At 45.0% G+C, this 26,327-nt stretch overlaps 1 protein-coding gene across 1 annotated transcript in view; it reads left to right on the plus strand.

Moving 5' to 3' along the window:
• Positions 1-25,368, plus strand: part of LOC142301171 (carbohydrate sulfotransferase 1-like) — a 129,421-nt gene extending 104,053 nt beyond the window's left edge. The window contains exons 2-3 of the mRNA XM_075342201.1: positions 22,027-22,201; positions 24,057-25,368. Coding sequence (XP_075198316.1) covers positions 22,057-22,201; positions 24,057-25,135 — 1,224 coding nt within the window. The 5' untranslated portion in view covers positions 22,027-22,056 and the 3' untranslated portion in view covers positions 25,136-25,368. The remainder of the gene's footprint in view (positions 1-22,026; positions 22,202-24,056) is intronic.
• Positions 25,369-26,327: the final 959 nt, after the last annotated feature.

Consider the following 26,327-nt stretch of genomic DNA (forward strand, 5'->3'; position numbering starts at 1 on the left):
GAGGGAGGAGCTAGAGGCTGACACAGACATTACTGAGATAGAAGATGACAGTTAGTCCTTATAAGATTCTTTGGAGGGGGAGGAGCTAGAGGCCGACACAGACATTACTGAGATAGGAGAAGACAGTTGGTGCTTTTAAAATTCTATGGATAGGGGAAGACTAAAGGCCGTGTCACACACAGAGATAAATCTTTGGCAGATCTGTGGTTGCAGTGAAATCATGGACATATTGTTCCATTTGTACACAGCCACAAACCTGACTCTGATTGTCCACAATTTCACTGCAACCACAGATCTGCCACAGATCTGCCACAGATTTATCTCTGTGTATGACAGGGCCTTTAGAGGCCGACACAGACATTCTGCTGCAAGTTCTCCTGAAATGACAGTTACTGTTCTCCAAGAACTTTATGAACACCAACTGCCATCTCTTTATGAGCACCAACTGCCATCTCTTTATGAGCACCAACTGCTATCTCTTTGTAAGCACCAACTGCCATCTCTTTATGAACACCAACTGCCATCTCTTTATGAACACCAGCTGCCTTCTCTTTATGAGCACCAACTGCCATCTCTTTATGAGCACCAACTGCCTTCTCTTTATGAACACCATCTGCCATCTCCCCTCTCAGTAATGGGAAAGTCTGTAATCACTGAAAACAGATTTATACCTGTGAATTGAGAATTAACGATCAGTCCAGGAAGAGAAAGAAGCAGATTTGTCTAATAAGATAAAGTGCCTTGAAAAAGTATTCATAACCTGTAAACTTTGCCACATTTTTAAACATTACACCCACAAATTTGAATATTTTACTGGGATTTTATATGATACCAACACAAAGTATTTGTGAAGTGTAAAAGAAATGATACCGTACATAGTTTTCAAAATATTTTAAAATTATAAATCTGAAAATTGTGACGTGCATTTGTATTCAGTCCCCCTGAGTGAATACTTTGTAGGAGCACCTTTCGCTGCAGTTACTGCTGCAAGTCTTTTGGGGGACGTCGCTACAACCTTTCCAGGTTCCACGTTTGAACATTCAAGATATTTCCTGATTGACCACGTAATTCTCCTTGTTTGATCTCTTTACTTAAACTCAAGCTGTTATCAGGTTTTAGGATTCCAAACTATTATCACCAACCTGATATCCAGGGCGGTGACTGGCCTAATAATGATGAATTTCTATCTTCTGGCAGATTCAGGATAATTGAGAAAGAAAAAAAGCTCTAATCGCTGTATGGAGATCAGGTGGTGGAGGCTCTCTGTCGAAGAGGTCAAGCTGACCTTCTGGCCTGAATGATGTCTCTCGGAACAGATGAGTCATCTAGCCAGCATGACTGTTTTTTTCATTATGGAAAAATTTGCCAGATGATAGAAGGTCATTATCACCCTCCTGGATAGGACAGATCGGTGGCATTTCGTAGGACTGGAGCCCTCCCCCTATCCAGGGCATAACCAGAAGACAGAACTCAAAGGTCAAGCAAGGTAACTACTGGCCACCAATGGTACCAATGTAACTGGCAGGAGCACAGCAGAAGACAAGTCAAGGAGGCCAACGAAGGCTTAACTAATGTGCCCCCTCAGTTGACATGGTGCCAGATATGGTATAGAGTAAGCAACAGGGAACAGATCACTAAAATTGATTTGCGAGAAGTGGAGTATACAAGGATTGAATGAAAAGTAATGCCTCCACCTTCGTAACTCCTCAGCAGATGGCAGCACTGGTATGTGGCAGGTACTGGACTGTTCAGTAGACTCTCCTCTACAGCACCAGTTAGCGGTAGATAGCCATACATATTACCCTTAGTTTGGCTAGATCTGCTGACTTAGACGCCAAGAGCTGAGCCATCACACATCAAATCCAGACTAGTTGTAAGGCCAATGTTCAAGTTTCCAGTGTCAACATCCATCGTTAATGTACTAAATGTATGGAGGTGGTGTAGCCTCTCTCCCGAAGAAGTCAAGCTGACCTTCTGCTCTGCGTGATATCTCAGAGCAAATGCGTCATCAAGCCAGCATGACTATTTTTTTCATTATGGAAAAATTTGGCAGAAGATAGAAGGTCATTGTCACTGTCCTGGATAGGACAAGTTGGTGGCAGTTTTTGGATTGAGCCCCCCTATATCCAGGGCATAACCAGAAGCCAAAACTCAAAGGTCAAGCAGGGAAACTACTGGCCCCAAGGATACCAATGTAACTGGCAGTAGCACAGCAGAAGACATGTCAAGGAGTCCAACGAAGGCTTAACTATACCCAGAGCCAATGTGCCTCCTCAGTTGACATGGTACCAGATATGGCATAGAGTAAGCAACAGGGAGCAAGTCACTGGAATTGATTCAGTATGAACAAGTAGCATATACGAGGGTTGAATTAAAAGAAATGCCTCCATCTTCGTAACGCCTCAGCAGATGGCAGCACTCGTATGCGGCAGGTACTGGACTGTTCAGTAGACTCTCCTCTACAGCACCAGTTAGCGGTAGATAGCCATACATATTACACTTAGTTTGGCCAGATCTGCTGATTTAGGCACCAAGAGCGGAGCCATCACACATCAAATCCAGACTAGTCGTAAGGCCAATGTTCAAGTTTTCAGTGTCAACATCCATCGTTAATGTACTAAATGTATGGAGGTGGTGGAGTCTTTCTGCTGAAGAAGTCAAGCTGACCTTCTGGTCTGCATGATATCTCAGAACAAATGCGTCATCAAGCCAGCATGACTATTTTTTTCATTATGGAAAAATTTGCCAGAAGATAGAAGGTCATCGTCACTGACCTGGATAGGACAAGTTGGTGGCAGTTTTTTGAATTGAGCCCCCCTATATCCAGGGCATAACCAGAAGCCAAAACTCAAAGTTCAAGAAAGGAAACTACTGGCTCCAAGGGTACTAATGTAACTGGCAGTAACGCAGCAGAAGACAGGTTAAGGAGGCCAACGAAGGCTTAACTATGCCCAGAGCCAATGTGCCTCAGTTGACATGGTGCCAGTAGACTTGTCAACATCCACCGTAAATGTACTGAATGTATGGAACAGGCTAAGAAGCTTTAGTGCCAGATGTTACCTGAATCTAACTGCTGTATTCTTGTCACACTAGGGAAGTACCAAGCGAACGCCGAAAGGAAAGGGAAGGAAAACCATGTGTTTAGGGAAGATGGTGACCTCTGACAAAACCTACTGCTGTTGCCTGGGGTACCTCACCATCCTAGATAGGTTCTGCACTTATATGCCAAGCCAGATATCTGACCCTAGGTATCCCTGGTGCTGGACTCTAAATAGAGAATGGGTGGGATGAGCTCTTCGTCAACCCCACTAAACACTATAAAGGACACAAGGAGGACACACGGGGGGGGAATGCATGAACTACTTTTCTACAGATGACACAGGGAGAAGTTCAGCAAAGATTTCAGCAACAATACCACAGAGAAGTAATGCTGATGATCAGCAGCTGGGTGGAAGGCGAGCTCCTGCTGGGTCCAAAGGGAGGAGAGATGAATCCAGCAGAAAATCTGCTTATACCAATGAATACTGATACCAGGAACAATGCATAGTCAGGCAGCATTCTGCGCATCCAAACGCTGTGACCTTCTATGGCCAGAAACCACATGACTATCTGTCACTTCAATTGTAATCTTTTAACACCTTAGATGTCCCTTTCAACGTTGACGGTGGGATTTAAGAAGGTACAAATGGTAAATAGATGGAGATGTCCCTTCCAACACCCATCGAGTCCTGCACAACAAGACTGCGGGATGTTGATGGTGTGCCGCCCCCATGTCAGCAGCCGGGCTGCTCGGATCTGAATCCGCGGTGGCTCGAGGGGCGTCCGGACCCGAGGGCCTCGCGGCCACTCGAATGAAGGGGGGGTATTTACAGGGGGGTGGTATATTGAGAGTTCGTGACGCCACCCATGGTATGTGGTAAGGTGGAGTACCACCGCTGCAGCTTATGAGTACCCGGTGACGATGGAGTGGGCAGCTAGGTGTTTAACCCCTCCACGGGTAGGGAGGATGCCCCGGGACTCGGTGATGGTGACAGGGATGTGCCGTTGGGGAGGCAAGCATCACTTGCGTACTCACTCAGTCCAATAACGCTGACACCGACAACTTTAGTAAACCAAAGTTCTGGACACCGCTGCCACTGAGGAGGAGCACGTTTGGGTCCCATTTCTGCTGGTGTTGCCTGCTGATCTGTGACCTTTCCCTTGGCACCTTGTTTCCTTCTAGTTGGTCACTGTAGCTTGAAACTAGTCGGGTCCCGCTCCCCAGTATGGCTAACTGAGGGAGCTTGCTCTCAGGGTTCACGCTTGGGATTTCTTGGACCGTATTTGTGGAAACTCCTATTCCTCTCGTTGCGCTAGTACCCCAATTTTGGAGCGGGTGGAGAGCGGATCTTGAAGGCTCCATTCTTGTCGGGCGAATTGTCAGGTTGCCTGAAGCTACTCCCTGACCTAGGGTCCACGTACCCCGTCATACCCTGGTCCCAGCCCAGTGATGGTACAAGGTCACCGGCTGTCCTCCAAGACAATGCCGTGCCCCTTGTCACGATCTCCTGCGACCGGGGATCCAGCTCCTACCAGGCCCAGACCAACGTCTGCCACCTAGTACTTCCAAGGAGCCCAGCTCCTGACCTCCTCTCACTTTCACCTCCAGCACTACACACTGACTGACTCCTGACACTCCTGACCTCCCCTTAACCAACCCCCCAAGTGGGCGACCCTATTCCACTCAGACCGTCCACTGGTGTGTCTGGTGGGTGTGGTGCAGAGTGTTCCTAGGATTTTGATTAGCTGGTTTTGGCAACACCATTAGTTGGGGACCCGTAACCAAGGAGGAGGTGGATATTTCACAGAAGGGCAGATTGCACAATACCCTGTGACGACCTGATAGGCCAGGGCGTCACAATGGCACCCAAGGGGGAGAAGCCTATTGATAGCTCCCGTGTCCACCATGTTTGTACACCTACAGTTAGGTCCAGAAATATTTGGACAGTGACACAAGTTTTGTTATTTTAGCTGTTTACAAAAACATGTTCAGAAATACAATTATATATAATATGGGCTGAAAGTGCACACTCCCAGCTGCAATATGAGAGTTTTCACATCCAAATCGGAGAAAGGGTTTAGGAATCATAGCTCTGTAATGCATAGCCTCCTCTTTTTCAAGGGACCAAAAGTAATTGGACAAGGGACTCTAAGGGCTGCAATTAACTCTGAAGGCGTCTCCCTCGTTAACCTGTAATCAATGAAGTAGTTAAAAGGTCTGGGGTTGATTACAGGTGTGTGGTTTTGCATTTGGAAGCTGTTGCTGTGACCAGACAACATGCGGTCTAAGGAACTCTCAATTGAGGTCAAGCAGAACATCCTGAGGCTGAAAAAAAAGAAAAAATCCATCAGAGAGATAGCAGACATGCTTGGAGTAGCAAAATCAACAGTCGGGTACATTCTGAGAAAAAAGGAATTGACCGGTGAGCTTGGGAACTCAAAAAGGCCTGGGCGTCCACGGATGACAACAGTGGTGGATGATCGCCGCATAGTTTCTTTGGTGAAGAAGAACCCGTTCACAACATCAACTGCAGTCCAGAACACTCTCAGTGAAGTAGGTGTATCTGTCTCTAAGTCAACAGTAAAGAGAAGACTCCATGAAAGTAAATACAAAGGGTTCACATCTAGATGCAAACCATTCATCAATTCCAAAAATAGACAGGCCAGAGTTAAATTTGCTGAAAAACACCTCATGAAGCCAGCTCAGTTCTGGAAAAGTATTCTATGGACAGATGAGACAAAGATCAACCTGTACCAGAATGATGGGAAGAAAAAAGTTTGGAGAAGAAAGGGAACGGCACATGATCCAAGGCACACCACATCCTCTGTAAAACATGGTGGAGGCAACGTGATGGCATGGGCATGCATGGCTTTCAATGGCACTGGGTCACTTGTGTTTATTGATGACATAACAGCAGACAAGAGTAGCCGGATGAATTCTGAAGTGTACCGGGATATACTTTCAGCCCAGATTCAGCCAAATGCCGCAAAGTTGATCGGACGGCGCTTCATAGTACAGATGGACAATGACCCCAAGCACACAGCCAAAGCTACCCAGGAGTTCATGAGTGCAAAAAAGTGGAACATTCTGCAATGGCCAAGTCAATCACCAGATCTTAACCCAATTGAGCATGCATTTCATTTGCTCAAATCCAGACTTAAGACGGAAAGACCCACAAACAAGCAAGACCTGAAGGCTGCGGCTGTAAAGGCCTGGCAAATCATTAAGAAGGAGGAAACCCAGCGTTTGGTGATGTCCATGGGTTCCAGACTTAAGGCAGTGATTGCCTTCAATGGATTTGCAACAAAATATTGAAAATAAAAATATTTTGTTTGGGTTTGGTTTATTTGTCTAATTACTTTTGACCTCCTAAAATGTGGAGTGTTTGTAAAGAAATGTGTACAATTCCTACAATTTCTATCAGATATTTTTGTTCAAACCTTCAAATTAAACGTTACAATCTGCACTTGAATTCTGTTGTAGAGATTTCATTTCAAATCCAATGTGGTGGCATGCAGAGCCCAACTCGCGAAAATTGTGTCACTGTCCAAATATTTCTGGACCTAACTGTATAAACACTATCAAGTGGTTGTAGGTTCAAAACCCGTAAGAGGGGAGGTAGTGAAAACATCGAAAGTGAAGAGACCCACTGTAAATCGTTTTCTCACCATGGGTTTTGGTTGGGTCAATTTTTCTTTTTTTTTCTTTTCCTGATTTCCCAGATCTGAGCCGTGGCACTCGCCTCCTATAGACCAGACGACAGATACATATTTTTCCATGTATGCAGAGTGATGAATGTAAGGCCGTCACACCGCCGCCATTTGCACCTAATTTGATAATGTAATCCTATAGCCGGTATGTCTTATTAACCTTCCTACAAGTCTCAGATGCAATAATAAGAAAACGCTTTATTTCCCGCTATCTCTCCGCATCTCATCCTATTACAGCGCGGGTGCAGCCGCGGCGGAGGAAACACACAACAACATTATTCTTGATGGAGCTATTTCTTGTCGATGGCAAAATTTTCTAGATATGAAAAAATAATGCACGGAAAATAGATTCTGCTTAAAAATTGAATTTTACTTTGCTGAGATGCATAAATCCAGACATACTGCAGAAATATTTATGTCACATTTGCAAAGAAATTGCTATGAGATCAAAGACTAATATTTTATTAAAAATTAGCCGCCGGAGGCTGGTTACAAATGCAGCGTTTGGCGGAAAACGGCACCTTGTTCATGGAGTAATTTTTTTTTATGCACCATTTTCGGGCCATGCCTATACCCACTTACTCAAAATGTAATAAATAAAATAATACAATAAAAAATAATAAACTAGTAAAATAATAATAATAATAATAATAATAATAATAAAAAAGCAAAAGCAAAATAAAGTGTGTTAAGGAGGCCTTAAAGGGGTTGTCCGGGACTAATATATTTATGACCAGATCAATATTTAGGATCAATAATATCAAATTGTTGGCACCCAACAGTGATCATTTGCAGCCAGAAGAGCTCCATGCATCGATGCTAGACACTACTTACAGGAGTGTGGGTGGGAGTGTGGTCAGCAAAGCAGGGGTCTGTTAACAGGACGACACGTATGAGCACAAGGAGAAAACAGGGGCGTAGCCAGGGCAATATCCGAGGGTCAGAAATCCAGGAGAGCACATAATAAGTTCAGGGAGAAAACAGAGACGTAATAGGTTCAGGGAGAAAACAGAGACGTGTTCAGGTAACAGTCCGAGATCAAACAGACAGGAGGTCACGAAGGGAACAGGGAGCGGGCAGAGAGGAGTCTGGGGTCTGTTAACAGGAGGACACTTATGAGCACAAGGAGAAAACAGAGGTGTGGCGCCCTGGACAAGCCAGGACGTCACAGGAACTACACCAACACACCCCACACCCCGGTCAGGCACACCAAAGTCAAACAAAATCCTTGTTGCCTCCCTCCAGGGGCTGATGTTCACACCAGGGGGTGGGCCAGGCGGTTGGTCCCGCCCACCGAGGAGTGCACAGTCCTGGAGGCGGGAAAAGGAAGGAGTTGAGTTTTAGAGTTTGAAGTGGAAGGAGTGAAGTGGTAGAGGAGCAGACAGAAAGTGGTCCGGGTGTGTGGCCCGGACGGAACAGCAAGGTTGGCAGACGGTGGTGACCGTCTGCAGGAGAGGCCTATTGAAGCTAGCCGTAAGGACCGTGTACGGGCGGTGGCCCGGCGGTACCGGACCCGTACGCAAAGAGAAGCCAGCACCATCCGGCAGGGGCTTACGGACCCCGACAAGGCTAGGAGTCGCCGTGCAATTTGTCAAATCCGTTAGCGAAGGGAACCTCCTGAGTTTCCCAGCAGCCAAGTCCCGATAGAAGGCAACAGTCCAACCGTTAGAGGGAAACACAGTCACCGCCAAGGCTAAAGTTCCAAGGGCCAGAGCCTGCGGGCAAAAGGGGCTCCTTCAGCACATATCCAAGCTGGGGAGCGGGTTACCGGTGGGAACCCATTGGAACCGTACACACTACACAGGTGCAGGGAAAGGCAGTCACCATCAACCTGCCGGGAGGAGAAACACCGCAGCCGTCTGTGGGACCCGTCCATCCAGCCGTTTGTTTTACCGGAGACTCTGTGTTACTGGCTGAGTGAGTACCACCGCGCCGTGCGGCACAGCGCTGCCCCCGCGACCCTGCACCTCACCAGGCCCCGTAACCCGCCTGCCATCCATCCCTACCCCATCACCGGGACCCGGGACAATCAACCCCCTACCCACGGAGGGGAGAACCAACATCCAAGCTGCTCCCTGTCATTGCTCCCGGGATCCCCGTCCAGAGCAGCGGTGGTGTCACCAATCTCACCACAACCGTGGGTGGCGTCACGGACAATATCAAATCCCCACAATCAATTCCCCCTTTTCACTCACGGGCGAGGAACGCCGCTCGAGTCCCCGGGATCCGGCCCACCGCTTGAGCCACCACCGAGCAGCAGCAGCCGGACCCGAGCAGTGGGAGAGCGCAGCGTCCCCTCCTCCGCCCGCGACAGAGGCGTAGTTAGGGCAATATCCGAGGGTCAGAAGTCCAGGAGAGCACGTAATAGGTTCAGGGAGAAAACAGAGACGTGGTCAGGTAACGGTCCAAAGTCAAACAGGAACAGGGAGCTGGGCAGAGATGACTCAAATAACAGTCCGGAGTCAGAGAAAAAAGATCAAAACAGAAACACACACCAACAGCACAACTGCAGAACCAGAAAATACAACTGGGAATGTCATGGGCGAGCATGCTCAGTAAGAAGCCTGAGCTATTACCAGGAAGGAGGGACACCCGAGTAATCAGCTGCAACATGGAATCCTGTGCTGTCAAACACACAGCTAGCTAGTAACATAGGAAAGTGCAGCAGGGCATCTCCAAAGGCAAGACGCTCTGCACAGAGGAATCGTTACATGTGCACTGAGTAGAGATCATTCTAGGGTACTGCAGTTCAGCTCTTATTCACCTCAATAGTAGTTGCGTTGCAGTACCCTAGAATGATGACTACACAGTGCACTGAACTGTATTTTTTGTACCTTTTCCTGGCTGTTGGATCAGGTGATAGCTGATTGATGTCCATTCTGAGGGTCAGACCCCTAACAAAGTCATATTAAAGGGGTTGTCCACTACTTAGACAACCTCTTCTGATCCCATGTTTCCCCCAGGCACTGGCGGACACAGACAGAAAAGGGCCCCTGTGCAAGAACAAAATATGTGCTCTTTGCAGCCAAAAAACTAATCAAAACGCATAATTCCACCTGCTTTGAAGCTAGAAATGGGCCCCCTAACTTCCCGGGCCCCTGTGTAGCTGCACAGGCTGCACCAATGATATGTCTGCCCTTGCCCCCTGGTAAAACAATAAAGCCTGTACTCACCTCCCATATCGGTGCCCTTCCAGCAGTGACGGGGCTCACGTGGGGTTGGGATGTCAAGGGAGCCCTGTTTCCAATCAGCGCCACCTTCCTTCTCCCCACCTTTGGACCAAACGAGCAATCAACAGGAAGTGGGTACAGTCACTTCCTGTTGATTAGCTCATTTGGTACAAAGGTGGGCACTGATAAGCCAGAGCTTTTTGGACGCGGGGCTCACGTGCCATCACAACCCCACATGAACCCAGGCACTGCTGAAAGGACACTGGTATGGGAGGTGAGTACAGGCTTTATTGTTTTACCTTCAGGAAACATGTGGAATCAAAACGGATTGTCCAAGAAGTAGACAACCCCTTTAATGACCAACTGTAAGGATAAGTCATCCATATCTTAGTCCTCACTTAGGAGCCCTACAGCAAATGTTGAATCTCCCTGCAGCGCCACCACAGGGGAAATGCAGTATTACACAATTTCTGTGTAATGGAATTCTTAGATCATCTCTGTCCATGTAATTTATAAATTGATCAAGTCCTTTCTCTGGAATAAGACATTGGATCGCAGGTATCAAGGAATCATGTTATTTACCTTTCTATGGTCCCCATGCCCATGTAGATGACTACCGTGAGTTTCTTGAACAGTTTTTGGAATGGAAATTGAGTGGAAAATCCTTTAATCCTCCTTGGAAAACTCAAAACTCTTCAAAAAGCTTGCGTTGCCACTCAGTGTTTTTGTGCACACGTAGAATTTTTAACAATTTTTGGAGCAGAAACCAAAAAGAAGCTCTTCAAATCATCCTCAAAACTCCAAAACTTTGAAAAAATATACATGTCAACGCAACGTCAGAGTTTTCCCAGATGAAGCTGTTTCGGGAAAACGCTGGCATTCATGCTGGCGGCCTTGTTGTCATTTTTGTGTACCACCAGCTTTCACTCTGTACATTTAAAGGGAACCTGTCACCAAGATTTTCCCTGCGGCCACCACCAGTGAGCCCCTATATATAGCATGCTAGAATACTGTATATAAGAACCAAGGCCGCACTGTAGAACGTAAAAAATACTTTTATTATACTCACCTAGGGGGCGGTTGGGTGTCGCTGCTCTCGCTCCGGCACCTCCTCTATCTTGTGGGATTGCTGTCCTCCCGCCCAGCCCCATGTGTAAAACGCGTCCTGCGCCATTTACACAGAGTCCTCCATTGCGCTCCTGCGCATGCGCACTGTGATCTGCCCGGCTGAGGGCAGATCAAAGTACTGCGGTGAGCATGCGCAGGCGGTCTTTGACCTTTTCGAGCCTGCGTATTACAGCACTTTTCTCTGCCCCCAGCCAGGCGGATCATAGTGCGCATGCGCACTAGTGCAACGGAGACCTCTGTGTGGATGACGCAGGACGTGTCATGTACACAGAGCTGGGCAGGGGGACGATGATTGCAAAAAGAGAGGAGGCACCGGACCAAGAGCAGCAACACCCATCAGACCGGACCACCCCCTAGGTGATATAATAAAGGTCTGTTTTAAGTTTTACACAGCGGCCTGGGCTCTTATATACAGTATTCTGGAATGCTGTATATAAGGGCCCACTGGTGGTGGCCGCAGCTCATAAGGGAAAAATCTTGTGACAAATTCCCTTTAAGTGGTTTTGAAGAGGATTTTGGAACGGATCATCTCCAAAACCCTCTTCCAAAAAAACTCAACTGAGCATAGTCTCGGGCTATGTGCATATGGAGTCTTTGTACAGTTTTTGCAGCAAAAACACCAAGTTTTGGGGGTTTTGAGAACGATTTAGAGAGTTTCCACTCAATTTCTGCTCCAAAAACTCCTCAAAAATGACTCAGTATAATTCCGAGACAACCTGATAAAATGTGAGTCAGGATATGCCCTAAATTTCAGGATATTTTTAAGCCTAGGCAGCACCACCACCATTCTAGTTGCAATTCCTGGCACAACCTGTATACTACAGTGGCGCTGTTCCCTGTAGAAAGAGAATCTGATGACTGCACCTTTAACGCTCGAATTTCACGCACAGCTGGTTACTATAATTTATTGATGAATATGTTAATGATTTCATTATGTATTTTCCATGAGAAGCATCTCGCGTTTTGCCTAGTGCACCCCCCGCAGCTCCATGTACGTTTTCCAGCATCGTGACACATATGAGCGTATGTTTCCCTCGGATTGAAGTCATTACGAGATGTTTCTTCCTTTCCCGGGTAGTGACGCTGATGTGACAGCTTGTGACACTTCGCGCTGGCTCGCTGCCCTAAGCTCCTATGACTATGAGCTGTAAAATAAACTACATTTACTGATTGGATTTGGTTTTTTTTCTTTAAATCATACGACAAATGGTCTTATTGATCCGAGCAGGAAATCAAAGACGGATGTTTCTAGCAGATTGTCAATCTAATTTTAAGTTGTGACTAAATGCTGTTCCAGCGGGAAACGTTCGGCACGTCTGACTCAGTTGTGAATATGGCAGAGTATACAGTGTGTCCACCCATATCCTGTCCACCGCCATTAACTTGAGAACGGCGGCAGCTATAGGCATAGAAGTGGTGTCTAGGTATAGTAAAGTAGCCATGCGCTACGCAATGAAACCACCTCTGGCGCCACCTGGTGGAAAACAACGGAGTTAGCATTTTTATCTCAAAAACGGAACGAGATAGAGAAAAAAAGTGAATTAAAAATTTGTAGGGAATCATCAATTCAATACGAATCGACACCTTGCATACAGAAATGCTTTGATATGAAACCCATGACCCCCCCAAAACATTGAATGCTGGTCACTCATATGGCGTGCATTTAACTTTGATGGTCAAGTGTCCCCCGTCAGCTGCAATGGACATCTGGCCTCTGCACAGCATACTGTATCTTGCTGCACGCTGTGCAATATGGTAGGTGACACGTTTGCAGAAGCATCTGTGATACGTCGTCGTAGGTCCTGCAATGTTGGTGGAGGGGTCGCATACACCTGCTGTTTGATGTGACCTCACAGAAAGAAGTCCAATGGGGTCAGGTCAGGTGAGCGTGGAGGCCACTCCACACAGCCACCATACCCAATGACTTGTAGGAAGGTCTCCATGAGGTATCGCATGAGTTTTACACATTCTAATCATAGCATTTCTGTATGCAAGGTGTCGATTCGTATTGAATTGATGATGCCCTACAACTTTGTAATTCACTTTTTTTCTCTATCTCATTCCGTTTTCGAGATACAAAATGCTAACTCCGTTGTTTTCCACCAGGTGGCGCTATAGGTGGTTTCATTGCGTAGCGCATGGCTACTTTACTATACCTAGACACCACTTCTATGCCTATAGCTGCCGCCGTTCTCAAGTTATACACTGTATAGTGCATAGAAGATCCAGGGATGGTATATCCAGTAAAGATTTGATTCAACCATATACAGGCAACACTTTTTTAAGGAAATATACATTTAAAGGTGCTTTGTTGGTGAAGACGCTTCAAGACGCCTCCTGCATGAAGAAACTATTTGTCTCCACTGCTCAGGTGTGATTTTGGTTCACTCTTCCACATAAACACTCTTCATATCCTGCAGGTCTCGTTGGCTTCTTCTATGAACTCTGAGCTTTAGTTCCTTTTCTAAATTTTCTATTGGATTGAGCTCTGGTGATCGGCTCTAAAACCAATTGACAGTTTCCCTGGCTGTGTGTTTTGGATCACTGTCTTGCTGCTATGTCCACCTTCGTTTCATCTTCGTCATCCTGGCAGATTTTTATACTTTTTGCTAATTGGCAGGATTGCTTTCTAGTTACTGATAGATTTCAGCTGGTGTCATGACTTTATTAAAGGTATACTCCCGTCCTACAAAATGCAAGGATTTTATATGTTCGTCCCATGTTTGCATGGGTTTCCTATGAATGTTCTGGCTTCCTCCAAAACTCCAAAGACATACTGATAAGAAATATAGATTATGAGCCCCAATGGGGACAGTGATGAAGATGATGATGTCTGTAAAGCGCTGTAGAATATGTTGCCGCTATATAAGCAAGCATAATAAATCTATCTATCCATATCCTTTGCAGGTCACAAACATGCATAGAGTATAGATTTGTACCCAGACCCAGAGCATAACTTTATGGAGTTTGCACAAAGGCAATAGAACAGGGGTACATAATATTTTTTGGTTCAAGAACCACGACAAGGCTGCTGGCATTCCTTAAACAGCTTCACCTAGGAAAACTCGGATGTTGCGCAGACATGTACATGATGCTGTGTGCACTAAGGCACCAGTGATAACAGCAGGATGATGAGGTCATAGTGTGATGACCTCATCACACTGTTTCTTGCAGCGGCATTCAAGTATTCAACTGTATTTGAGTCTGAAAGCTGAATATAGGAAGATGAGAACTGGAGCCTCCAATGACGGCCCACAAGCTTTCCATAGAAGCTATGGTCCCTTTGACCCATATGAAGAGTCCATTGGAGGCCTTGTTACAGATTTTGCACTGGGGCTTAGAAATTTCGTCAGTACTTGGACCTCACATTGATACTGTATATTACCAGGGCGGCATGGTGGCTCAGTGGTTAGCACTGCAGCCTTGCAGCACTGGGGTCCTGGGTTCTAGTCCCACTAAGGACATCATCTGCAAGGAGTTTGTATGTTCTCCCCGTGTTTGCGTGGGTTTCCTCTGGGTTCTCCGGTTTCCTCCCACACTCCAAAAACATACTGATAGGGAATATAAATTGTGAGCCCCAATGGGGACAGTGTTGCCAATGTATGTAAAGCGTTGTGGAATTAATCTAATATATAAAGCTGAATGTGTGTGTGTATGTATGTCTGGGATTGGCATCTGCACCGTCGCAGCTACAGCCACAAAATTATGTACACTCACACTTCTGGACCCCGAGAGCGTCATAGGCTATGTTTTAAGGGGAAATTTTAACCCCGCTCTTTACAGTTATTCACCAAAAAACCTGCCTCCATTAAAACGAATGAAGCTGGGAGCCACAGTGCAGCCGGAACTTCAGAAGAATGCGCAGCCACGCCCTTATATGGAATGTTGGCGTGTCACAATGCAGCCAGGGAAAGAGACAGACACAGACAGGGAAAGAGGCAGACACAGACAGGGTAAGAAACAGACACAAAGAGACAGACACAGACAAAGAGACAGACTGACAGGGAAAGAGAGAGACAGGTTAAGAGACAGACAGGTAAAGAGACAGACACAGACAAAGAGACAGGGAAACAGACAGACAGGGAAAGAGAGGGAAAGAGACAGACAGGGTAAGAGACATACAAAGAGACAGACACAGGGAAAGAGACAGAGGGAAAGAGGCAGACAGGGAAAGAGAGAGACAGGGTAAGAGACAGACAAAGACAGATAAAGAGACAGACAAAGAGATAGACACAGGGAAAGAGACAGACAGGGAAAGAGAGGGAAAGAGACAGACAGGGAAAGTGACAGAGATAGACAGACAGGAAAAGAGAATGAGACAGACGGAGAAAGAGACAGAGACAGACAGGGAAAAAGACAGACAAAGAGATAGAGAGAGAGACAGAGAGATATATACAGAGAGGGAGACAGACAGAGAATGGGAGAGAAACAGAGAGACAGTTACTATCCCGGGCGTTAATACATTCTATTTATACATTCTATCCTGGGAATGTTAATACATTCTATTTTGTTAACAGCAGTTATTAACCCTTGCGAAGCCAGGTAGTACAGCTAGTAGTGCTATATAAGTGAATAAATAATAATAAATACCTGCACTGACAAATTGAAGCAAAGTATCCCATTTAATTTGTGTAATGTAATACCACCTTTGTCCACCAGAGGCCTCTGGACAAAAAAAAAAAAAGTGTGTGGGTGCACCAAGCTTAGAGTCACTGATTGCCTGCAGGGGTTGGGGTTGTGCAGATGTCACATAACCAATATCCACTAATGAAATGTAGCCAGGAGATTTTTTTTTGTACAGAATATGCGATTTTATTGTTCTTCTAGGTTTAAAAGTTGATTTTTTTTATTTATTTTTTTTTACCTGTCCATTACATTAGAAAAAGAATACCGCTATTGTTTACTGATCGCAGCTTAGAAAGGAAACAGATGGCCGTGCAGTAATGATGAACCCCTCGTGTCGCTCGCAGATAATGCAGATCCCTCTGAAGTCTCTTTGTCATGCCCGTAATTTTGATAAATGAGCCGAGCAGCAAGAGGGAAATAAACATCTGATGCCGAACAAACCGCTGGGGTTACTAAAAAGATGTCCAGACTGCAAACTCGGGTCCTAGAACTAAAAGGCAATTGGATTCCGCTCAGTAAACGAAACAAGGACGGTAAATTATAGAATCAACTCTATGTGGACCAAAGTAATTAAAAGTACAAAAATATTTGCAAATAAATGTTTGTACAAAGAGAAGACAAAGAATGAATAATAATCACATTGTGCGTGTCTCAAGGATGCAAGGTGAGACCGGTTCTCAGATTGGAAAAGTAATAATTGGCAGTACTGGCTTATGGCCACTAGATGGTGCACCATAAAAGAAATTACGATCATTGGAGCAGAGGACAGCACCATCTGCAGGTCATGTTTGTGTACTGCACTTTATAATAGGGATCATCAGCTGTCATGACAACCTATTGGCTCACCATCTCGTTGTCTGAATTTGACAATGCCATCTTACTAGTTAACATGGGCAGGTGGATCTCTGATGAAAATTGCTGGCTGCTTGAGTGATGGACACAAGTAAGGAACCATGTGATGTTGAAGAAGGTTCTGATCCACACGTGTATTCACTCTGCCATGTAGCTGTATGAGAGGTCCAACTCCTGCTGCCGAAAACATTCCCCAAACCATGACACTTCCTTCACCACCTTTCACTGACTTCTTAACACACTTTGGGTTCAGTCTTTCCCCAGTTTGTGGACGAACATAATGTTTCCCATCAGACCCAAATAAATTAAACTTGCTTTCATCACTAAAATTAACTGTGGCCACTTCTCCTCTGTTCACACAACATGTTCCTCATCAAAGGTGAGTCTAGTCTTTTAATTCTTTCTGGTAATGAGAAATGTGGTCACTGCAGAGTGGGCTTTCAGTCCAAATGCTCTTAAACATCGTGACACTGTATGATGATATCAGTCTTTCCCCAGTTTGTCAATGAACATAATTAAATAAATAAAGTAAACTTGCTTTCATCACTAAAATGAGCTGTGGACCACTTTTCCTCTGTGCGCACACCATGCTCCTCATCAAAGGTGAGTCTAGCCCTTTGAGAGCTTGCAGTCCAAATGCTCTTAAACGTCGTGACACTGTATGACGAGACAGATCCTTACCATGTTCAGTGCTGAACTGCCGATTATTTCCAGCTGCAGTGATGAAACGATTACCCATGGAGATTCTCCAAATTATCCTGTCCTCTCTTGCATTTGTCTTTCGAGGGTGACCAGCCTTTTTGGGGGACTTGAAAGAATTTGTGATGTTGTAAAGATGCAATATTCTCAAAATCACAGACTTGTAACATGCAACTTCTCTTGCTATGCCTGATAGGGTCACCCCTTTGGCCTTCATCTGGACAACCTGCTGCTGCAGGGTTTCAGTCACCATTTTTGCAAAGTCAGTGCAAACTGGAAAGTTAGGCTGCCGGTTTCATACGGTTTGTCAGATAATTAAGGAAATTATCACCAGGTGCCAGATTATCACCAATAACTTGCAGGTATCTGAAAGTGTTCTCTAATTTTGATCCGTGTTCTTTTTAATTTATCTAATTTACATTTTTATTATGTGCTTTAGAATTTATTCAGTTAATGAAATAAGCTTTAAATACTGCAAGTTCCTTCATGTTTGGATATAATCACATAGGACGACATAGTGACCGCAACATTTAGGAAATTGTGTGTTGTTCTCTAATTTTGATCTCCAGTGTTTGTCTATATATATATACACTGTATATATAATATATATATACTGTGTGTATATATATATATATATATATATATATACTGTATATGTGTATGTATATATATATATATATATATATATATATATATACTGTATATACTAAGATATATATTTATATTTATAAATATATATTAAAATCTATATTAAAATAATTATTATGTTATTGTTTGGACATAAGAATTTCCAATACCTGGAATCTTAGATTATTATTATTATTATTTATTTACTTATTTATGTATTATTTTTCTCTTGTTTTTCATTGTTCTTTCCATTCATATGAAGTTTCAAAAAGTTCCAAAAATTTTCAGGAAGTTTTGGAAATGTTATCCTATCACTTTGCATTTTGCCTCTTGATCTTTCTATAAGGGTAAATATGATAAAGTAACAGGACGCGCTTGTACCTGTCTATGTTTTATTTTTTGTGTGTCTTCTGTTTCCTTCGAGAAGCCTAGACTTTATTATTTTGGATTTTAGTGACAGGAGACTGCCCCCCCTCCCTTCCCACCATCCCTCCATACAATCTGCGGATGGATCCGACTGATGTATTGTTCCTAAGATCTTATCACCTGTACCTTGACAGCTTATTCTAGCAATGAAATATGTCACCAGACTACAGAACCGTCGCAGGCACAATAGGATCCTTCCTGAAAGGCGGTGGAGGCGAGACGTCTATTCTTTACTTTTCACCGTCTTTTCATTGTGGTTGGTATTAATATCCAGGACATACAAAAGTCTTCTACAGTTCCCGTTCCAGCGGTTCCTTCAGGATAATGCCTGTCCTGCTGGAGGACATCTGGAGCGCTGGAAATGTCTGCACATACGATAGATAATTGTGAATATTAATTAAAATGATGCCGGTTATAATGGCACTTCCGTTCTGATCTGACAAATAGTAATTGTTATTGTGCTTGCTGATTAATGGCGGCCGTACGGGACTGGAAAAAAGGAAGAATTGTAAGAAGAGATACATATTGTGAAGGAAAATGATCCATAAATGTAGGTTATTATAAAACTCTTATAGGAGATAATTAGGAGATCTGGGGAATGAGTAACTATATACTGTGGCATCAGAAAATAGCCACTTTACCCCTAAGCCTGTTTTCCCCTTCCCGAATTCTGACCAGTGTTCCTTTAGGTAATAACTCAATATTTCCCAGTGATTCTGAGATTGTTTTTTCATGACATATTGTCCTTCATGTTAGTGGTAAATTTTGGTCAATATGATTTGTCCGACATTTGTTCATCGAGGGCGATCTTGTGGCATACAGCAACAGTTTAATGGAAGCTCTGAAGATAAGTCATAATCCAGAGTAATGAAGACTCTTCATCTATTCGTCCAAAACAACCCTAAAAGCCGTCTTGCTGTATAATGACAATGTGCTACCTTCAATTCCAGTTGGTGATTTCCGTCCACATGAATGAAACCTATGACTGCATGAAACAGCTGCTGAGGTGTCACGATCGTCTCCCGGCATGTTGAGACCAGTGACAGCCTCTGGACTGGAGCCTCTCATCGGGCTCTCTTCATTTAAATTTCATGTCTCTTGTCACTGAAGTGCTTAAGTGCCAGTTTTGCTGCTGCAGCCTTTCCAAAGCAGTTTCTTGCTGAGTGAATTGCCCTTCAGCTCTAAATAGTGGTGTATCCCAGCATTCCCTGCTGAAGATACAAAGTCATTTGTGTCCTGGCCACCGTTGGGGAAGGTTCTGCAAGTCAAGTTCCTGCCCAGGCTATATCTTTTCAGTTGTTTATTTACCCCCCCCCCTTTCCTGTTTGTTTTTACTTCCCTGGTGTGTTGTGAGGTCTAATGAACCCCAACTGCCCCTCACTAGTCAGGGTTACTATAGGGGCTTTATAGGGTCCCAGATTCCTGTTTGGGAGCACATGTGGAAACTGTAGAGGGACTGGTGAGAAGAGAAGGGACAGTTGCAGGTGAGGTTAGGTGGTGCCCACCTACCCCGCTCATTAGTTACAGGGCCTCCCGTTGTTTTTCTGTCCCCTGTGCCCCCCATTTTGGTGTTTTTTGTTGTGCTTCATACGCACGTAGGTCCGAATGCATCCCGCCACGCTTGCTTCACCTGGCAAGAATGACATGAGGAGCCTGAACTATGACCAACATTTGTGGCCCCCTATGTTGACTTATAGGTGGTTACCCACTTACTTGGTCTTCAGGGTGGAAAGTTCTGCTGCTTTCTGTGTGAGTGGGATATTCATGCAAGAGAATATCACTATAAGAAAATCGATTAGTGTGACGCCCTGGCAAAACCAGGTAGTCACATATGTTGTACATGCTCCTTGCTACCACCAGAAACCCACACTCAGGCACAACACACAGTCATTAAACCCTAGCCACCCCCTCGTGATAATAGGGACACACCAGTGGGCGGGATCAGGTGGATGAGAACACCCACCTTGGGGTCCTGAGGTGTCAGAGGCGGGAACACAGACAGATCAGTACTGATAGTTGAAGTTGACAGTTGTAGTGAAGTAGAAGTGGAAGTGAAGCGGAGACTGTGCAGTGTAGTCAGGGATAGTAGCCCTTGGACTACCTGGCTAGGTGGCAGACGGTGAACAGGGCCACAGGCGACGGAGATCTGGTCACGGGAAACCTTAAGTGGACCGGGTTGTAGCCCGCCGGTGCCGACAGCGGGAATCCGGTCCGGAACTGCCAGCGGGCTTACGAGGGTGTTGCGGCGGTGGGCGCCATTGATCTACCGGGGGTGTCACTGCAGTGGAGCGACTCAGGAAGGTCACAAGATGGGGTGTCTCGGCAGCGGGTGCCATTGATCTGACTGCGGGCTCCGTTGAACCACATGAGGTTGACAAGATGGGCTCAGAGGAGGGGGTGTTGCGGCTCAGAAGGGTCAGTGATACTACTGGCTCGGGGGTTTTGCAGTGGTGGGTGTCATTGATCTGCCAGCAGGCTGTGGGGGTGTGGCAGCAGGGGGCGCCATTTATCTGCCGGGGGTGTAACTGCAGTGGAGCGACTCAGGAGGGTCATAGGACAGTGTGACCGAGGGCTCAGTTGAATCGCCCACGGTTGACAAGATGGACTCAGAGGAGGGGGTGTTGTGGCTCAGGAGGGTCATGATACTACGGTCTCTTGAGTGTTGCGGCGGTGGGCGCCATTTATCTGCCGGGGGTGTAACTGCAGTGGAGCGACTCAGGACGGTCACAGGACAGTGTGACCGAGGGCTCAGTTGAATCACCCATGGTTAACGAGATGGTCTCAGAGGAGGGGGTGTTGCAGCTTAGGAGGGTCGGTGATACTACGGTCTCGGAGGTTTTGCAGTGGTGGGTGCCATTAATCTGCTGAGAGTGTAACAGCAGTGGAATGACTCAGAAGGGTCACAAGACGGGGTATCTCGGTGGCGGGTGCTGTGAATCTGACTGCAGTCTCCGTTGAATCACCCGCGGTTGATGAGATGGATATCAAGAATATGGCCGCGGAGACTGTGCGTGCACAGATAGAACTCCATGGTCATTTTCCTGAAGTCTGTGACCCTCCGGAGCCGCTCCACCGCTCCTCCGAGCCCTCAGTATTGCTGACCCTGCGTCCTATGACCGTGCTCCACAACTGCCTCCCCGGTAAACCATATCCGGATTGTAAGACGCACCCCCATTTTACCCCCAGTTTTGGGGGGAAAAAAGTGCGTCTTATAATCCGGAAAATACAGTATGTGAATTGTTGCTAAGTTTCCTCTAAATAAATATCGTAAAAATGTAAAAATATTGTGCATCTTTATATTTGCAAAAATAATGATGTTTCAAAGTACTGAAACTTTTATGTATTAATTATATATGGACCAATAAAAGGAAAACTCTTTGATGTCATAGCAACAAGAACCAACTGAAACTTTTCATAATCAGATTTGAATTCAAATTGGCCGATTTCATAACGGAACCTGACGACTATATGTAGAACCGTGCAGATTTGTGGAGCATTTCTGTGTTTTTAGGTTTCTGAGAAAGGAGGACATAGGGACATATACACATTGCGTAATTCGAATAGACTTGGGTTAGGGGAGACAAAAAGTTAAACATTTTCTGTAGTTTTTTTTTTTTTATTATTTTCTGGAGTTTTTTTTCTTAAAGATTGTCAAGTTTGTGCAATATTAACGTTTACGTGAAACCATACTATGTGACCATGTATGTGAGATTTGTGCCAAGTCACGGTTCTCTGATGTCTTCCATAGGACGTACGGCTGAAGCTATGTAAATTCTGAATGATGGAGTGTTCATGGAAAGTCTTTGTGCTACTCATGTTTACATCACTGGGAATCCAATACACAGCCATTAAGTCCCTCAGGATGACCTTCACATCACCGTGCCGGAGCGTGACGGCCGAGAATCGCTGTGGACACATCAAAGGTGACAAAATCTCTTTATTTATTTTTAACCACTGAGAAATGTATTTATTTTTTTTGTTTGTGTAAGATAGTGATGATTGAATCTTTTGAAGTTCATATTTGCAAGATTTGGCGATTTTTTTTCCCCCCAAAATTTCATTTGCTTCAAATTAATTCCCTGGGAATTGCAAGTACTCCAACTGCCATAAAAAGATGGCAGTTGGAGTGCTCCGAGGTCTCCTATGACTATAGACAACTCCTTTCAAACTCTTTAATTCAAACATAGTGGCTTTGTGTTAGGCTCTCACTAGGTGAGGTGGGTCCTCAAAGCCCAAGGTCCAGGTGGGCACATTGGCCACGTGCATTGGTGCAGCAGGCAGGTGAAACACGTGCGAGATAGACAGCTGAAATACTGGAAACCACAGGCAGGCAAGAGACATTCTGGAGACCACAGCCAGGTAGACAAGATGCTGGAAGCCACAGGCAGGCAGGAGACATTCTGGAGACCACAGCAAGGTAGACAAGATGCTGGAAGCCACAGGCAGGAGACAATGTGGAGACCACAGCCAGGTAGACAAGATGCTGGAAGCCACAGGCAGGCAGGATACATTCTGGAGACCACAGCCAGGTAGACAAGATGCTGGAAGCCACAGGCAGGCAGGAGACATTCTGGAGACCACAGCCAGGTAGACAAGATGCTGGAAGCCACAGGCAGGCAGGAGACATTCTGGAGACCACAGCCAGGTAGACAAGATGCTGGAAGCCACAGGCAGGCAGGAGACAATGTGGAGACCACAGCCAGGTAGCCAAGATACTGGAACCACAGGCAGGCAGGAGACATTCTAGAGACCTTAGGCAGGTAGACAAGATACTGTAAGCCACAGGCAGGCAGGAGACATTCTGGAGACCGCAGCCCGGTAAGTGAGATAATGGAAACCACAGGCAGGCAGGAGACATTCTGGAGACTGCAGACAGGTAGACAAGATACTGGAAACCACAGGCAGGCAGGTAGCTGAAGCACTGAAGAGCTGGAAGCCACGGACAAACAGTACATGTCTTGAAGACCACAGACAGGTAACTGAGATACTGAAATCCACAGGCAGTTAGGTAGTTGGAAAAACTGGAAACTGCTGGCAACCAAAAGACGTCCTGGAAACTGCAAGGCGGTGGCAGAGATACTGAAATCTGCAGGCAGACAGGTAGCTGAAAAACTGGAAGCTGTAGTCAAACAGGATATGTCCTGAAGACAGCAAACAGGTACCCAAGATACTAGAAACCATAGCATTAGACAACTGGTGGTCGGTGGTAAATTCAGCATTAGACACCTGGTGGTCGGTGGTAAATTCAGCATTAGACACCTGCTGGTCAGTGGCATATTCAGCATTAGACACCTGGTGGTCGGTGATATACTCAGCAATAGACACCTGGTGGTCAGTGGTATATTCAGCATTAGACACCTGGTGGCCAGTGGTATATTCAGTATTAGAATCCTGGTGGTTAGTGGTATATTCAGCATTATACACCTGGTGGTCAGTGGTATATTCAGTATTAGAATCCTGGTGGTCAGTGGTATATTCAGCATTAGACACCTGGTGGCCAGTGGTATATTCAGTATTAGAATCCTGGTGGTTAGTGGTATATTCAGCATTATACACCTGCTGGTCAGTGGTATATTCAGTATTAGACACCTGGTGGTCAGTGATATATATATTCAGTATTAGACATCTGGTGGTACAATATGTAATATTAATAATAAGATTTACTAAGTGTCCTAGAAGAGTGGACTCCCTGAGTTCTGGGGCGTCCATCATGGGTCGGCGATGAATACAGTAATCTCCTGGGAGTTGAAACATTCACTTATTCACTTTGTCTTATAGATAATCTAACAAGAGCCTTATGTGAAGACGTCAACGGCCCGCAGGGCAGAAAACACATCCTAATATTCACCACCGCCAGAAGCGGCTCTTCATTTCTTGGACAACTTTTCAACCAAAACTCAGACGTCTTTTATCTATACGAGCCCTTATTCCACGTTCAGGACATGTTTACCAACACCAACGGGCTGCCTACAATAGACCGGAGGTCTTTACTTGGGGCCTACAGAGATCTGCTGCACAACCTCTACGACTGTGACTTCCATCTTCTGGAAAATTACATCAAGCCACCACCTAAAGATCATATCACGTCTTCATTTTTCAGAAGAGGATCAAGTAAAGCCTTATGTTCTCCTCCCGTATGCAACCATGTCCAAGAAAGTCAATGTTTGAAGGCATGTCGAAAGATAAACTTGACTTTGGCCTCCACGTCTTGTAGATCCTACAAAACCATGGCCATAAAAATCATCAGAATTCCTGAGCTCAACCATATGAGGACTCTTGTGGATGATCCAAGACTGAATCTTAAGGTGGTCCACCTCGTCAGGGACCCCCGAGCAGTTTTAGCCTCCAGAATAAACACTTTTGTAGACCAGTATAGATCTTACCAAATTTGGAACTCGTCAGGTCGAAAACCTCACAACATGGACCTGACGTTGATCATGAACATGTGCACGGATTACAGTAAGACCCTTGAGACGGCGTTCAGTAGACCTTCTTGGCTGAAAGGGAAGTATATGTTGGTAAGGTATGAAGACCTCTCTAGGCATCCTCTCAAGAAGGCCACTGAAATTTACAACTTTCTTGGTCTTTCATGGAAGGAAGGTCTATCGTCATGGATTGAGGAGAACACGAATGCAACGGTTGCCCCCAATTCTAACAAATTTGGAACTATTCGGAAGTCATCCGAGACCATAGAAAACTGGAGGCTTCACTTACACTTCAATATAGTCCAAACCGTGCAAAATATATGCAACACCACCTTCTCCCAACTTGGTTTTCAACTGGTGGACTCCATCCAACAGCTGAAGAACCTTTCTCAAAGCCTTGTGGAACCAAGGGTGTTTTTGCCATTTATCTAATACACTAAATTTGTGGTTTCATCAACGAGATCAAACCAACAGAGATTAATGGGATATCACAGGACACAAGTCTCTACAAGCTCATGATCGCGACGAGTGACAAGATGAAAGATGAAGAACTCTCCGCGGATCAAGAAAATTAAATTCCAAGATCATGGTGTGCTCCTTTGAAGTGAAGGGGAAAAATAACTATTTAAAAAAAATATTTTTTTTATATTAAAATTTATTTCCTATTCCAGAGTAAATGTGTTTTCTATAAAATGGTCGATCATACAATTTACTTCATTCTGAAATTTATTCCTCAAAATATAGAAAGAAAAAAAAATGTACCCCCTTAATTAACAGCACCACCACTGGTTGGGTCTGGTATTGCATTCACTTGACTAATGCAGAACTGCAATACCAAGCCTGGACAATTAAAAAGGCGGCACTGTTTCAGAGGAGGGGGGGGAAAAAACAAAAAACAGTTTTTCCCTTTGGACAACCCCTTTAGCCTGGGTCAACACGCCTGTCTGGAGGCCCGTTGGTCAAGCCTGCTTTTGGATTATTAGAGCACAGACCATATATCACAAGTCAGCCTTAAAGGGAGTCATTCAGTCAATTGAGAAAAGTTTCCTGCCGCTCTATACGACTGCAAACTTTGGAATCCTGACAGTGTGTAATGTGCACACTGTCAGGATTCACCGCTATTGCTGGTGAAAACCACCAGACTCTATTCACTTGGATTAAGCAAGGCTGAGTACATGTAGTTGAAGGAGAATTCTTCATATACTTGCATTCACAAAACTACCTGTTCTCCCAGGTGAATCCTGACAGTGTGCGCATTGCCATCAGAATTCTGCAGTCCCATGAAGGGACTGCAGACTTTTATTAGAATACTAAACAACCCTTTTAATTGAAAAAATAACTTAAGGCCTGGGGTCTAAGAGGTTAATTAGGGCAGACAACAGGTCTCCAGTCTTCTCTACCAAAACAGCATCCCCATTGCCCATGGACTGTGTTCATTGTTTCAGCTCAGCAAAATTCAAGTGAATGTAAATTAACTGCAGTACCAGACACAGCCTATGGACAAGAGTGGAGCTGTTTGTTGAAAACAAGCAGACCATTTATTTTTTTCGATCCTTTCACAGCATTATACAGTGCTTGAGCCAAAAAGCCAGATTATATATATATATATATATATATATATATA

Source organism: Anomaloglossus baeobatrachus, chromosome 4, assembly GCF_048569485.1.
Source record: "Anomaloglossus baeobatrachus isolate aAnoBae1 chromosome 4, aAnoBae1.hap1, whole genome shotgun sequence".
NCBI classification, from domain to species: domain Eukaryota; kingdom Metazoa; phylum Chordata; class Amphibia; order Anura; family Aromobatidae; genus Anomaloglossus; species Anomaloglossus baeobatrachus.